This window comes from Aotus nancymaae, unplaced genomic scaffold, assembly GCF_030222135.1.
Source record: "Aotus nancymaae isolate 86718 unplaced genomic scaffold, 86718_ANA_hifiasm-v0.15.2.pri h1tg000059l, whole genome shotgun sequence".
NCBI lineage: Eukaryota > Metazoa > Chordata > Mammalia > Primates > Aotidae > Aotus > Aotus nancymaae.
The window spans coordinates 67,250,526-67,266,443 of NW_026988473.1; the positions used below are offsets into that span (position 1 = coordinate 67,250,526).

Below are 15,918 nucleotides of genomic sequence, written 5' to 3' on the forward strand. Positions count from 1 at the left end.
ACTGCATTTTAGCTCTGGAATCAGAGACAAAATTGATAAAAATAGACATGAGTGATTCTATTCCTTATGAAATAAGACAAATTATGCTTTGGGAGAAAATCATTTGCTATAAAGTATAAAATGTTTTAATATTTGTATCTTATAATAAAACCATGACATGTTTATAAACACACTCTCAGGCATTTTTACAATGGGACCACCCACCGCTGACAACTAGAAACGCAATAAATATGCACGGACACACTGAGTATGAAATATACATCTTGATTTTATAATCGTGTGTGCTTTATTTTTTACACAAATGGAATGGAAGTGTTGAATATTTACACTTAACAGGAGTGTAAGCTGTGCAGTGTCTCTGTAAACTCCAGCCCGGGCAAGGAGTATTCCCGCCTCCCTCGCATCCTGCACTACAGCTCGATGGAGAAACATCCTGTCAGAGAGAAGCACAAAACTGTCATATTGAAAGGATCTAACGGGTACAGCCTGGTGCACTCAGAAGTTAAGAAACACTTAGGAAACACAAACTCAAAAAGGAGAGAAGAAAAGTCTGCCATCCCATTGGAAGTCAACCTTGCCACTTGGCTGTCTGTCCTCATGAGTTACTAGGGAGATACTGTACTCTTTAGACGATCTTTGTCTAAATTGTCTTCCTGTCTTAGCTTTGTCCTCAGCTGTTACAAGAAACTGCACAGCTGTACAAGAAATGATTTCCGAAGCACAGGTTTCAGTGAGGAAGGATATTTACAGACTGGAGTGTGTGTGTGTGGGTTTCCATCCACAGTCATTCATACTCAATGTAACCTGTGTGTACATGGTATACATACCATATATACCATACATACACAGAAGTAAAATGTGTATCACAGAATTCTGTAGGGAGTCCCCTGGCAAGTCAGCTGTCACAGGAGGTACTCCACATGCTTCAAGGGAGTTGATCTTTTTCCCCTTAGGAGTGACAGATTAATGTGATCAACTTAGGAACTAGCCTGAGTCCTTGGCTTAAATATATCTGTAGGAATTTAGGCAGGACCAAGACAGGAAAGAAGATATTTCATTTCACCAGCAAGTCCATTCAGTCTCACCAGAGCAATCACCAGCTGAAAAGCAGAAGGGGCTTCACATGAAAATGGGAAAAAGAAAGCTTATGAATGGGAAAAAAATGTCTCTCTCCAAACCAAGGTGATGGCATGGCTTCAATGAGGAGGAAGAGGTTTGCTATCAGAATAATTGGGGCCAGAGTCTGCCTTTATTGAAAGGAAGTGTCCTCAGAGCCATGCGGTAGTGCTGGGGGTAGGCTCGCTTAGGAGCAGCATTCAGGCAGAGGCACCCAGGGCCGGCAGGGCCCACAGCACATGCATCATCGCTGCCAGGGCAACGGTGCAGGCTGGCTCTGGGAGGCGGGCTGGAGCATGCTCCAGGTCAGGGCCTCATGCTCAGCTTTGCTTTCTGGGCTGAGTAGATGAAACGGCGACCCAAAGTATTTGTGTCATTAGTCCAGTGCATGGACTTGCTGTCTGAATAAGCCATGAGCCCTTTAAAGGACAGAAAAATCAATACAGGGAAGTGCAGGAGATGATGATCAGAGATGCGAGGAGAGGAGAAGGGACAGGAAAGGAAGGGAAAAGAGAAGTAAGAAGGGCAAAGAAATAGAGACTAAAGGAGAGGTGGACAGAAAGAGAAAAGAAAGAAAGAAGGATTATAGGAGAAAGTCAACAACTCGGAGATGGTGGCAAGGAAGAATAGGAAAAGTAGAGGAACAACAACAAAAAAAGAGATGGAATGAGTCAGAAATAGAAGGAGGAGAGTAAGGAAAAGAATGAGAAAACATACAGGGTCTCGAGCCAGAGGCTGAAGAGTTCTTTCCTGGCTCGGAGTCCTGAAGGGCTGGCAGTAGGATATGAGACAGCTCACACAGGCACCCGAGTGCGGCTTTGTAAAAACAGGCTCTTTAAGCAGACAGAGCCAACCCAAGAATTCGGGGCTGGGAGAAAAGGCCTGCAAGTAAATAGCCAAGAAATCCCGCAAAGGGCCTGCAAATAAGTGGCCGATAGTTCTGTGGGACGAGAGCAAAAAAGAAATGCCTCTGCAATTAGCCAACAAATGAAATTTTGATTTTGGTAAAGCTGAGACCCCCGTGGTGCTACACATTGTACCAGAGCATGAAAAATAGCACCAGTGACACGATCTGGCACTTTTCTGAAAGGGCCCAGCATGTGTGAAGGTGACATTGCACCCCCAGCAAGCCTTCAGGTTGGAGAGAGCTCTGGACAAAGTTTGCAGTGTTAGCACCAGTCTGGCCCCAGGCTCCGGATGCATTTGCACCAGATGTAATCTGGGTAACTTTCATGCCATTTCCATACATGTCATCAGATTTGCTGCAAAATACACCAGTTCGTTGGAGCCATAGAGACATCAACATTGGGAAGTGCAAGACAACACAACAAATGGAGGTGTAAATTCTATAGGAAAAGACCCTCTCACCAATTTGCTTGGTGATTCTTCAAGCAAATATATATGTATCTATATATTTATATAAATCTACATAAAAAATCAGTGCAAATGCCAATTCTAATCTGAAAGCATCTACACTAGGAAAATAAATATATTACTACAAAACCAAGGGTTGGTGGTTCAATTTGATTGTACTCAGCCACAGCAATACTAGTAAATGGAAAAGCACGTCACACGACCCGCGAAAACATCTACTCATTAATGACAGTCTTTTAAATAAATGGTTGCATGCTCAGTTGAGAAACCAAAGAAGTTATCATGGTGGCCTAAAAATAGAGCTGGGATCAGGAATGGCATTCTGGTGGCAGAAAACTTCTGGGAGCAATATTGATGAAAGTAGGCCTCGGCCTGAAACTGGCGAATTGCAGACATGGGCGTATCTGTAACATTTTGAGCATTCTAAGGAAGTCTCTGGAAATTTAACTTTCATGAGAGGGAAAATTCATTGCTAGCCCTTCCATTGGCAAAGGCAGCCTCAAGACTATAGAAGATACATGATTTTGCATTTCTGGGTTTGTTTTGGTGACTGCAGCCAGGTAGACAATGATGTTTAGCGTAAGATGAACAATGCCTGTTTTTGGAAAGAGACTCTCATTCTGAGCTCCGATGTTCTTACTGGGAAGAAGCCCCATCACTCTGATGGCTCTACCTCTTGCTCTCTTACCCAGCCTACATGCTGGTTTGCTGCACAGTGTGGCAGAATCCCTGCCAGGTCTGGATGTACCCCAGAAATAAGGCGATGGGGCTTAGTGTGGGAATGCACAGAACCCAGAGTAGAGTGGTTATCATCACTGAAAAGTCTCTCTCTAAACACCATGGGCAAAAGCAATGCTGACGTCGCCATCCGCTCTAAAGTGGGAAACTAACTCTTCTAGTTCAGTTTATAGGCTTTGGGAGGTTTCTTTTTTTAAAATCATCATTATTATAATTGTTAAAAAATAAACTTGGTCCAAGTGCAGCTCCAAGAAAGGCAGTTCAATTGGTTGAGCTCAAAGTCATTAATTGTCTTTCCCTGTGACTCTATCTCTTTGCTCTGTACATAGAAACAAAAAAGTCTGCACCCCTCACCCCCAACCAGTCACTTCTCTTCTCTCTCTTCCTCAAAGAAATAGTGCATCTAGGAACAGATCTCCCATTGGCTCTAATACCATCTCTGGCTGTTACAAAACTCTCAGTTACTCTGTTAAACAAAAAAATACTAATCCTAATTACTCATCGTTGGCCAAAATGCTAAATGGTCCTTTAAGAACTGTGTGTCAGCAACTAGGAACAAAGTTATTAAACTATTTGCATGGCAGGCTCAGGCTATTTAACTAGAGAAAAGCAAAAACTCCCCTTTAGATCATTTGCATAAGTTTGTCTCTGAAAAGCCATCAACTTAAAAAAATGCATTAACCAAACGTCTTCCCAAAATATCCATGAGGGCAACTCATTAAGCGATGTGCTCCATGAGAGTGTATCACTAATGTAGAAGGGAGGTAAGTGAGGAAGAAGCCTTTGTAGACTTGAAAGGAACTCAGATGATCTTAATGGATCATTGGCAACAAAAGGGAGAGTGCAACTTTCAGTTCTTGAATTTGATCATCTGCTGATGCTGCATACATTTAGTCTTTCAATATTAGTCTTTACAAAATATTTCACAAAACTTTTTAACCTATAGAAATTTGTTTCTATACATTTAATATATTTTTACTGTATAAATTATTCTCATCTTTAGTGCCTTCTTTCAGTTTAAAAATGGCAAAATAGGCAATCGACAATCATAAAGCTAACCCCAGGTGGAATCCCCTCCTGTCTGTAAGGTTAGTCCTCCATTCACTTGCAAATTTTATGAAATGCTTGTCTTTGCAGATGCCAGTCAACAAAACTACACATTTATCCTTCCCAGATAGTATGTCGTCTCCAAAGGGACTCCTTTCTTTTGTCCTTCTTTCTTTCATTTGCTTGTTAAGAAATCAAAAGATGTGCATAGTTATAAAATTCGAAGTGTACCAATTACAGATGTGGGTAATGGGAAGGTTGGTGAGGTTCGAGTGCTGGCAATTTCTCTTAAAAGCAAAAGACACAGAGAGCTCTGCAGCTAAATCAGCTCTGGACATCTGCTGGGGTGAGGAGGCTCTCATCTCTTGGGCAGAAAGCCCGCCAGAGGTTCATCCCTACACCTGGCACTTTGAGCAAACCAAAGCCTTCCTTCACACTGCAATGTCTTTTCTGTCCCACCCTGTGGCCCCTCTGTTTCCTTCATGGCTTCATACAGTTTGTGTTGTACATTCATAAGAATTCACATTGACTGCAAAAACATAAATGCAACAGAAACATAAAAGCCTCCAAGTAGTATGTTATATATATTTTGTTCTTCTAAATGTTCTTCTGTCGCTGTCAGAGGCGCAGTAGCTAATTTATAACTTTTCCTTTGAGGGAATCCAGATGAAAGGCCCAGATTGCTCTTCAATAACAATCTTGCATTGGTTATATATATCTTCTAAAGTGTCTCCTTGGACAATAGCTGTAACAAAAGCAAACACACCCAAATTATTTCCTGGATGGTGAAGAACAATCATCACTTATATACTGGAGGCTCAAACTGGTAGCAGACAACTTATCAGGAAGCTTCATATCATTTTTCATTAGTAAGAAGAAGCAGAAAATTCACATAAGCAAAATTACATTCATGATTTTAAAAAATGCTTTCAATGGATATCCTGGATCACTAACAAATGCATCACGGTCTTTGCACTTTCTACATATCTGCCTGTAGTTCTGGACAATGAATCACTCATTTACTTAACAAATATTTTATGGGTGCCTACTCTGAGCCAGGCACTCAGCTAGGCATTGATCAATTTTCAGATTGAGAACTCCCTGTTTAGAAAAGAAAACTGGCCTTACAGTCTCTATATTTACTTACTTTGGCAGCGGCAGAAATTCAGATGTTATAGACACCGAGGAAATAATAAAGATTTTAGAGGAAGCTTTAGTTAACCTCCCAACCCGCATAAACCTTAATAGGGAAACCCATTCATTCTCCAAATCTCTGGTAAATAGAGATTTTACCATACAGGGCTATCCATATTGAGAATACCATAAAGCCACTATTTATAAGAACATAACTAGGAAGAAATATAAACAAACTGCTCAGTGTGTATTTCCTAAAACACTACGTCACTTGGAGTAGATTTAAGTACATTCTATTGTCTCATTTGAACAAAAGCTATCTTGTAAAAAGATTTCCAAAACACATCAATATTATGTATATGACACTAGGTCTTAAAAATAATGACGGATGATTTAGATATTTAAAAACAATTCTCAGAATATATTAATTATAATATTGTATACCTGATAGAAACCACTGTAAAATGTACATTGTTTTAATTATTTTTTCCTATCTGGATGTTCTTTCAGGATGAAACATAGCTCTCATCTTGGTAATTGACAGCAAGTTTACTTAGTATTACCCGATTCAAGTTATTTACAAATTGCTAAGACACTGACACTTTCCATACTCTAAATAAGGTAAAAAATAAAACATCTAACTTCACGTAAGGTAATCCAGGAAGGAAGTTCCTGTTTTTAAACCACTGAGAACCAGGTGTGAGGCAAATTTCACAGAGTCTGATTACTCAGTGTTCCATAAAAGCACATAGAAATAGAGAACTCAGAACTCAGGCTATCGAGGAGAAGAAAAACTTCTATTCCTCTAACTTCATGTTTCCAAGGAAACATTTAAAAAGAAAAAAAAACCAACCAGTTTTTGGCTGAGACTTGACACAATGAGAATTTCAAGCACCTTGTTCACGTGCGGCTGATGGGGACATTGGCAACAGCTGATGGAGCAGGGAACGGAGGCCTCCCGGCTGCTTCTCAAGAATAACTGTTTTGGACACTGACTAATTCGAGCCTTAAAAATTTGTTTTTCAAGTTTTCTCATGATATCAGGGAGATAGTTTAATGAGGTAGCAATGCCTAAAATCCTTCTCACAGTAGGGGACAGCTCAGAGGCATCCGTTGTCCATGGTTTTGGGTCGGGCTGGTGGGAACCTGGGAGCTGGCTGCAGCTGAACTCCCGGGAGAACCCAGGGTTCCACATCAAAATGGGTGAAGCAGAGGGAGACTCCTTGTGTGTGAAATGGATATTAGGGATTCTCAACAGGAAGGTTTTAGGGTCCAAGTATACCAGGCCCAGAGCTCTCTCTATGTCAGATGTCAGACAATTTATCCCCTTTCCCACAGTACCAGGGTAAAAGTGAACTTACCTGTAAAATATTCTCCAAATTCTTGTTCTAGCTTAATTGCTCGATCATAGGTTTTCTTGGCTTGTTCCTCTGTTAGACGCTTATTCATCTCCCTGGGAAAATGAGGGTTTAGTATTAGAACATAAAGGGAATATTCCAAATCCTAAAAAATTAAAATGTATGGAAAAAATAAATCATGCAGAAAGCATAGTGTAATCTTAGTAACAGCTTTTTAGTCTTCATTCAGGACTCCTCTGTGCTGGAATAACTTCAGCGACAAGGACTCCGGCCCGAAAGCTCATTCTCTCAAAGGGCAGCCTCTTGGTCCCACATTGGATTGAAGCCAAACAGGTCTCCCTGTGATTTGCAGTCACTGGTGTCTGTTCTGCAGGGGCTATGACAGGGACTGCAAATCATAAGGAGAGTGAGGCTAAACTTCCTCCATGGTAGGCCCTAGGATATTTAAGTAAAGTGCTTAAGTGTATCTTGAGACTTCTACTTCTTCAGAAAAAACTGTCCTATTGCTTCATCTACGCCCTCACTGGATATGATTTCTAATTCTGAACTTTCTGGACCACGCTTTCTTGGAGTTTGTTCTAGTGTATCTCAGACTCTCTTAAATGTGGGAGAGTAGAATGGTGGTTATCAGAACTGGGAAGACAAGGCAGGAGGGGAGAAGAAGAGAAGCTGGTTAAGGAGTACAAAAATGCAGTTAGAGGAATATTTCAAAATCGCTAGAAGATCTCTCATGTTCCCAAAACATTTCTGGTGATGGATATCCCAATTACCCTGATTTGATCTTTACACAGTGTATACAAGTATTAAAATAGGACATATTCTCCAAAAACATGTATAACTAATATATATAAATTTTTTAAAAAGTCTCAAGGATAAATCAAGGTGGGAGAGAAATGAAAAATTCTTGAATTCTTCTTAAAACCTAATCTATTGATTGTTAACTACTGGCAGCATTATGTTTCCAGATCTTCCAGGTGTTTAAAAAAAAAAAAAGTCCAGCCAAATGCAATTTGGTTGGCTGATCAGGATGGATCACAGGTGCATGTAGAATTTCTGAAATCATTGCTATCTTGCATGCTGCTTAGGAAGCCAGAGATTTGGGTCTGGAACATCTGGTCTTAGTCAATTCCTTTTCAGAATTTCTTTCTGCAAGTAACAGAGGCAAGAAGGGACATGCTTAAGGCTGTGTATTTAACTAAGAGTAATCTGGGGTAAGAACTCAAGGGTTTGGTTTTTTAAACCAATTTTTAGTCAGACTTCCTATTATACCAAGACTTGATGTCTTTCAAAAGAGGCTTATTTGGAAAAAACAAAATGGTGACATTAGACATTAATGGCTGAAACAAAAAGAAGTGGGCATTTCCTGAACTCTTATTGCTAAACTCATCTGTTCTGAGGGGTGGAATCTATAATTTCTCTTCTAGTCTCAGCCCTACATGCTGTGAATGGATGTTACTCTTTGGTGGAGAAGATGCTGGTCTAAACTAATGGACACTCTTCAGATAAAGATGAAGATTTGCTCCAGATGTCAAGAAATGACATGGGCCAGGCACAGTGGCTCAAGTCTGTAATCCCAACACACTGGGAGGCTGAGGCAGGTGGATCACTTGAGCTCAGGAGTTCAAGACCAGCCTGGGCAACATGGTGAAACACTGTCTCTGCAAGAAATACAAACATTAGCTGGGCATGGTGGCACCTGGCTTTAGTCCCAGCTACTTGGGAGGCTAAGGTGGGAACATGACTTGAGCCCACAAGGTCATGACCACAGCGAGCCATGATGGCACCACTACACTCCAGCCTGGGTGACAGAGCAAGACCCTGTCTCAGAAAAAGAAATCACATAGTTCTGGATCTTTCTCGACTTGCCTGCCAAGAATTCTGTCTTCTCTGAGTTCCCTTTTTACTGATTATAGCAATGACTTACTTTGGGTTTTTATCCTCTAACCTGTGAATTTACTTTATCTCCTTGACTGATCAGTAATTCTTTGAGGGTGAAGATCATGGCTGGTTTGTTAACATGTGGCATGGAGTCTGATTCAACATTAGTTTGTTGCATGAATAAGTGAGTAAATGATTGAATGAACGAACAAATGGGGAGCCAGACAAATAAACATAATTATAAGATAGTCGAAGGCAGAAATAAACACAGAGCATCATGGGAGCAGGAAGGTAAAAGCAGATTGGAGGTGGCAGGGTGAAGAGACATTGCCACGTGGGAAGGGAAGAGAAGTCAGACAGTGGCACAATATAAAAAGAACATCCCTTTCATACACATCCTTGATTTTATGCTCCTCTGAAGAGTCAGCTATGTATGTGCTAATAAGCTCTGTGATTTGATGTGGATGATGCACTTGAGAAATAATGTGTGTGATGATGTATCAATGCCTAAATGTGACAGCTGCCATGCTTTTGTTCCAGCTGACCTAGCATTCACTCCTCCCTGGGGAATGGGCAATTCATGGCAGCTTTACTCCTGAAGTAAAAGCCTTGGAAAAGAGTGAACTGTAAAGTAAACATCCAACATTTAATAGGATTGCATTGGTCTGAATGTCACCATCACTGCACTTGAGACACACGAATATGGATGCTGCAAATTATTTCAGATTCACTGTCCTCATTGTGAAATCCAGCCTTTAGTATGTTTAACTTTCCTTGGTGAAAAGTGGCTGTGACGGTGCCCTAAGGCGTTAACTAAAATAAGTCATCTCATAGGTGTGGAAGGAAGTAGACCTTCTCTATGGAGTGCCAGATGGGACCCTCTCCCAGTATTGCTCTGGACCAAATGTGCCATTGCTATCCTTCCCTCAGACCTCACTCCCCTGGGAAGCCATTTATCCCACGGTGAGTTTACAATATGAAGATTTCTTTTTCTATCTCTGAAACAGGCCTTTAAGATGGCTATTCCCAGAGGTGAGGACTATTTTTCTTCTCTTCTTATTAACATTAGCATTGCTTATATTTATGAGGCTCTTTACAGATTATAAATCAATTTTACATAATGAAATTTGTACTTGCTTAATTCATTTTGCACAATGCCCAACACAGTATCCTATATAAGGAGAAATTTGATACCTGCTAATAGGGATGATGATATTAAGAACCATTATTTTATCATTAATACATATTTTTCCATGTGCCAGCCATGGGAAAAACTCTTTATATTATAATTTAATGCCTAAATTCATGAGGCTGAAAGTATTGTCGGTAACCTCCCAATCTTATTTTTTTATCCTCGTAAGAACCCTTGTCCATCTTTTATTTATGGGACTATATTCTGCTTTCAAGACACATCTCTGGCAATTTCCCCGGAGCTCAACTATGTATTTAACTTAATTCCCCTAGGCTGCCACTGCAGCTGCTGCAGTTTGCTTTGGTCCTTCGTCCTCGGAGGAGACACAGAATAGTCAGTCAATGTCCTCTGCAAGCAATTGCTTTCACCGCTGGCATTAAATAATTTCCATCTCTTCAGTCTTTCCATAAACATTGTTTTCTAGTACTCTGTAGTTCACTCCTGAACCCCGTCAAACACTGTGGTCTTGAGGCCCAGATGAAGACAATATTTGATCGAGGCCATTGTGACAGACACACTGGCATTATCTCTTGCACTGTCATGGAAGAGGTGCTGTTTATGTGTTCTATAATGATAAAATAGTCTTATTCCTTTATAGTAAAGTAATTTTATATCTTTTATAAAAATAGTAGGTACTATTGATTGAGTACTTACTGTATGCCAAAGACTGTATCAGCAGCTTTACTAAATTCCTCATCTTGTTATTTGATCTTTATACCAGCTCTATGAGGAATTTATTAGTGCGCCTCGTTTAGAGGTGAGGAGCTAAATCTTAGGAAGGTCAAGCAATTTGCCCAAGGTTACTTAACTGATCAGTGGCAAAGCAAAGAACCAAACCCTGCCTGATCAATTTTCAGGTCCCTGCTAGCAGCCCCTTTCCTTGCTACCCCTATCTACTGTAGCTTCACCTTTGTGAATGGGAGTTGCCTATACTGACTTTACAGTCAGATGGCAAATGTCTGCCCACTTTGTTTAGTGCTTTCTGAAAGAAAGTATTTCACAAGTCATTTGGAGAAAAAAACAAGAAAAAAAATCTGAGCACGTAGGTATGAAGCTACCGGTTTAAGTTACAGATGTTTTACTGCCACATCACTAAGAAAACGCTGTTAAGAGCAATGTTCTATGTATGTAAAGTTTTATTTAAGGAACATTAGAATTCTATTATAGAACCAAGGAAAATGCCAATGAAAAAAAGCCTCAAATGTTGTCTGCTCTTTCTATAAAAAATCTACACATTTAAAAAGATTTACTTATGGATGTGCCTCAGAAGTATGAGACTATTAAAAAATGATTGCTTCCTATCATTTGAAAAAAAAAAAAGCAAACCAAAAAATCAAACTAAGCCAAGCTATCCTCACAACAACAACAACAACAACAACGACAACAACAATGACAACCACTCCTCAAAAACTAACAAACAAAATGAAGATGTTTTAAGGAATCACTATTATTGTTAAAGTGAGGGGTGTAAAAAAAAAGAAATCACTGACATTATGTTTCTAGTGGTTTAAAAAAAGTTTGATGTATCTTTAAAAAAAAGAGAATGCTCTAATGATTGTTTCTTTTGCTGTGCAGAAGCTCTTCAGTTTAATTAGATCCCATTTGCCTATTTTGGCTTTTGTTGCCAATGCTTTTGGTGTTTTAGTCATGAAGTCCTTGCCCATGCCTCTGTCCGGAATGGTATTGCCGAGGTTTTCTTCTAGGGTTTTTATGGTGTTAGGTCTTATGTTTAAATCTTTAATCCATCTGGAGTTAATTTTTGTATAAGGTATAAGGAAGGGGTCTAGTTTCAGCTTTCTGCACATGGCTAGTCAGTTTTCCCAACACCATTTATTAAACAGGGAATTCTTTTCCCATTGCTTGTTTTTGTCAGGTTTGTCAAAGATCAGATGGTTGTAGAAGTGTGGCGTCACTTCCAAGGACTCTGTTCTGTTCCATTCATCTGTATCTCTATAACTGGCAACCAACAGAATGGGAAAAATATTTTGCAATCTACCTATTTGACAAATGGCTAGTAACCAGAATCTACAAAGAACTTAAACAAATTTACAAGAAAAAAACAAACAACCCCATCAAAAAGTGGGCAAAGGATATGAATAGACACTTCAAAAGAAGACATTTATGCAGCCAACAAACATATGAAAAAATGCTCATCATCACTGGTCATTAGAAAAATGCAAATCAAAACCACATTGAGATACCATCTCATGCCTGTTAGAATGGTGATCATTAAAAAACCTGGAGACAACAGATGTTGGAGAGGATGTGGAGAAATAGGAATGCTTTTACACTGTTGGTGGGAGGGTTAATTAATTCAACCATCATGGAAGACAGTGTGGCGATTCCTCAAGGATCTAGAAATAGAAATACCATTTGACCCAGCAATCCCATTACTGGGTATATACCCAAATGACTAAAAACTGTTCTATTATAAAGACACATGCACATGTATGTTCACTGTGGCACTGTTTACAATAGTGAAGACTTAGAACCAACCCAAATGCCTATCAATGCTAGACTGAATAAAGAAAATGTGGCACATATACACCATGGAATATAATGCAGTTATAAAAAAGGATGAGTTCATGTCTTTGCAGGGACATGGATGAAGCTGGAAACCATCATTCTTAGCAAACTGACACAAGAACAGAAAACCAAACACTGCATGTTCTCACTTATAGGTGAGTGTTCAACAATGAAAACACATGGACACAGGGAGGGGAACATCACACACCAGGGCCGGTTGGGGGGTGGGGAGCTAGGGGAGGGATAGCCGAGGGTGGGGGGGGATTGGGGAGGGATAACATTAGGAGAAATACCTAATATAGGTGATGGGGGGATGGATGCAGCAAGCCACCATGGCATGTATATACCTATGTAACAATCCTGCAAGATCTGCACATGCACCCCAGAACTTAAAGGAAAAAAAAAAAAACTGAATGCTGAAAAATCAACAATGGCATTTCCCATTTGTAAGCATTTGTGGCAAAGTTCTGTTAGTAATTTGCAGTGTAATATGGAACAGAGAGTTAGCTGGATGAAGGCCTCCAATGTCCTCTACTCACATAAGAGGTTCCAGAGACCTGGGCTTTATGAAGATGGCAATGGGATAGAGCTGGGCAACTTGTAACCGCTTGATAGCATTTCCTGATACATCAAGTATACAGTGTTTGCCCTGGGAGAAAGAGAAGAATAATATGAAGTTAATATAGAAAACGTGGCCATAATCCAACAAAAAGAAACTAATATATGTAGGTTTTAGAGGAAGGTAGTCGGGACGCTGGATTTCTAAAGTTGGAAAAAGGTCACTGCAAAGAGTAAATAAAACTTGATTTATAGGGTTATCACTGAATGTTTATAATAACTAATACTAACTAGTCCCTTACAAAGTGTCTGCCACTGGGCTAGACATTTTACATGTGTTCTCTCAGTTAATTTAATTTTATTTTTAACTTCCAGTTTCATGGTAGATTTATTTTCTTAAATACCTGATGTAACACAAAAAAATGACAGGCAGCCATATGTTATGTGACTGAGTCTATTCTCATGAAGTTTCAAAACCATCTCTGAAGACAACTGTCAAGAAGAAATTCCCAAATCTCTGAGGTAGGTATTATTGGCTGCATTTTATAGAAAAGAAGACTCACACTAACTAACTTGCCCAATAATTTAGAGCTAGGAGCACGCAAACCCAGGTCTTGAGCACTAACAGAATTGTTGGTTGGAATAAATAGATACTTCATTGTCTCACCCTGCCCAACATTCAATGTGGAAGATTGGGAATCGTGAACTTTTTCAAGTGCTTGTATGTATCCTGTCTGCAATGTGCTTAATCTAGTGGAGGACAGACAAAAAATGGTTAACTTAAATATATGGTTGAATGGGCATGGTGACTCATGCCTGTAATCCCAGCACTTTGGGAGGCTCAGGCAGGTGGATCACCTGAGGTCAGGGGTTTGAGACCAGCCTGACCAATATGGTCTCTACTAAACCATGTCTCTACTAAAACTACAAAAAATTAGCCAGGTGTGGTGGCGGGCCCCTGTAATCCCAGCTACTTGGGAGGCTGAGGCAGGAGAATCGCTTGAACCTGGGAGGCAGAGGTTGCAGTGAGCCGAGATCGTGCCATTACATTCCAGTCTGGGCAACAAGAACAAAACTCCATATTGAAAAAAAAAATATATATATATGTATATATATATATATATGAAGGTTAAATGCCGCGAGAAAGAGGCTTGCACGAGGTATGTAAATTTCTTGTTTGCTAACAAATAAAAATGCTATTACATGATAGCACACCTCATTTAACTTGGCTTCCATCGCAGTGAGTGCTCAGAGCAAGGAACTGCTTTATAAAGCATTTCTGCAAACGCAGATACATTTGCCACATCATATTCTATCTCCTGGAGAGAAATGGCCTCATTACCGTGAGAAGAACGTTATGCAAGAAGAGAAAAAAAGGCACTTTATGCAGATAGGAAGGGTCCTAAATCAATAATAAGGGCTGAAAACTCATCTATAATGTTAACATGAAAATGAATAGAGTCTACTGAATAATTGAACTCTTCTTATATGAGAAACACACTAAGATGGTTCGAGCCTTTGTTACTTAGGTAATAGATTGCAAGTTTCCTCTCTGTGAAGTGCAGCAGCCACATGACTAAATGCTGGTTGATTATTCATTGGTCAGAACATTTCAAGTTAACAACGTGAACGAAGAGGAAAATAGATGCAATTATCCAGGACAGTCTGACTAGAACCAGTATTCATATAGTTGATAGAACTAAACTTGAGAGGGAGGAAAATAGATGCAACTTCTTAGTGTATTCTCAGATAGACATTAAAATTACTTGTTTAACTCTTTAGCAGGACATTGAAAAAGGTCATGTCAAATCAAATCAACCCAACAAATATCTTCTCCTATGATATCGGTTCCCTGTGTTCACAGGAGACAGGATCCCTCTATAGGCAGATTGTACAGCCACACTCAGGCACCTTCCTATCCTATCCTTTTTGAACGTTATTCTCTTTTCCATGCCCCTGAAGTTACCAGCAAGAAGAGAACTGCAGCATTTCCATCTCCTCTAAACTAGACCTTCTGCTAGCAACAGGCTGGGCAGCCTTTCTCATCTATCTTCTCTTCCACCATGAGGATGTCAAGTTTTCAGAGACAGAGAAAAAATAACTTGCTCTAAGAAAAGAATTCAGGAACGCTATCCCCTTGGTTTACAACCAAAGTAGTAAACCTGCCTTAATAAAATCAATGTTGTTTACTGGGGCCTCAGAGAGTGAGTCAAAGACAAAGCGAATCCTCATAAACTTCAAGGTGTTAATTGCCTTTAGGTTTATAGATATCTCCCCAACCCCCTTGCTGCTTTTTCCAAGTCAGTGAGAATACTTTATTGAAATTAGAACAAAGATTAATGACATTGCTCTAAGGTGATTCTCTGCTTGGATGTCTTAAAAGGAGGATTTAATCAAAATTTACAACTGCAATCAAGAAAGAGTAATGATCAAAAATTGCAACCTAGAAACCTTCAGGGGAGATGTAAGAAGATTGGTGAACATACTCTTTCTGCTACAAATCTCACAGACTGCACACTGGTTCCATATAAGTTGTCATTGTACTGGCCGGCTTCTATAAACTTGTGCTCTTGGATATCTTTCTCCATTTGTTCTCTGGAAATGACAAAGTGATAGTCTCTGCCATCCACCTCGTAGTCTCGCTTTGGCCTCGTGGTATCTTTATAAAACAAAAAATAATACAATTAAGGTGCATTTATACTCATAAACTTCCTATATACCAATATTCTCCACCACATCCTCAACATTGATATGTAGAAACATGTAGTATGAAGAACTATGACATAGTAACAGGTACCACTCTTACCCTCCCACCACAAGCAACTAAAAAACTGGACAACATACGTGAAACAACTGTTTTCAGACATCAGACAACAGGAAGTACAGGGCCGTAATCTTTGAGAAAAGAGAAATATACAAGAGAGTATTCACTCCACCTCTCTACCTAGAGGCCATTTCCAAATGGAGAGCTTAGACATCGCATAGTGCTAGGGGGCA

The 15,918-nt window shown here is 39.8% G+C and overlaps 1 protein-coding gene across 33 annotated transcripts in view; it reads right to left on the reverse strand.

Moving 5' to 3' along the window:
- Positions 1 to 263: 263 nt before the first annotated feature.
- The window catches only part of DLG2 (discs large MAGUK scaffold protein 2), a 2,157,409-nt gene continuing 2,141,754 nt past the window's right edge, over positions 264 to 15,918 (reverse strand). For 18 of the 33 annotated variants that reach the window (XM_064365356.1, XM_012469540.2, XM_012469543.2 and 15 more), the window contains 4 exons: positions 15,408 to 15,580; positions 12,903 to 13,012; positions 6,771 to 6,862; positions 264 to 5,020 (listed from right to left, as the gene is read on the reverse strand). In XM_064365356.1, coding sequence (XP_064221426.1) covers positions 4,914 to 5,020; positions 6,771 to 6,862; positions 12,903 to 13,012; positions 15,408 to 15,580 — 482 coding nt within the window. In that variant the 3' untranslated portion in view covers positions 264 to 4,913. The remainder of the gene's footprint in view (positions 5,021 to 6,770; positions 6,863 to 12,902; positions 13,013 to 15,407; positions 15,581 to 15,918) is intronic. The other 15 variants (XM_064365353.1, XM_012469538.2, XM_064365355.1 and 12 more) reach the window with 1 other exon arrangement.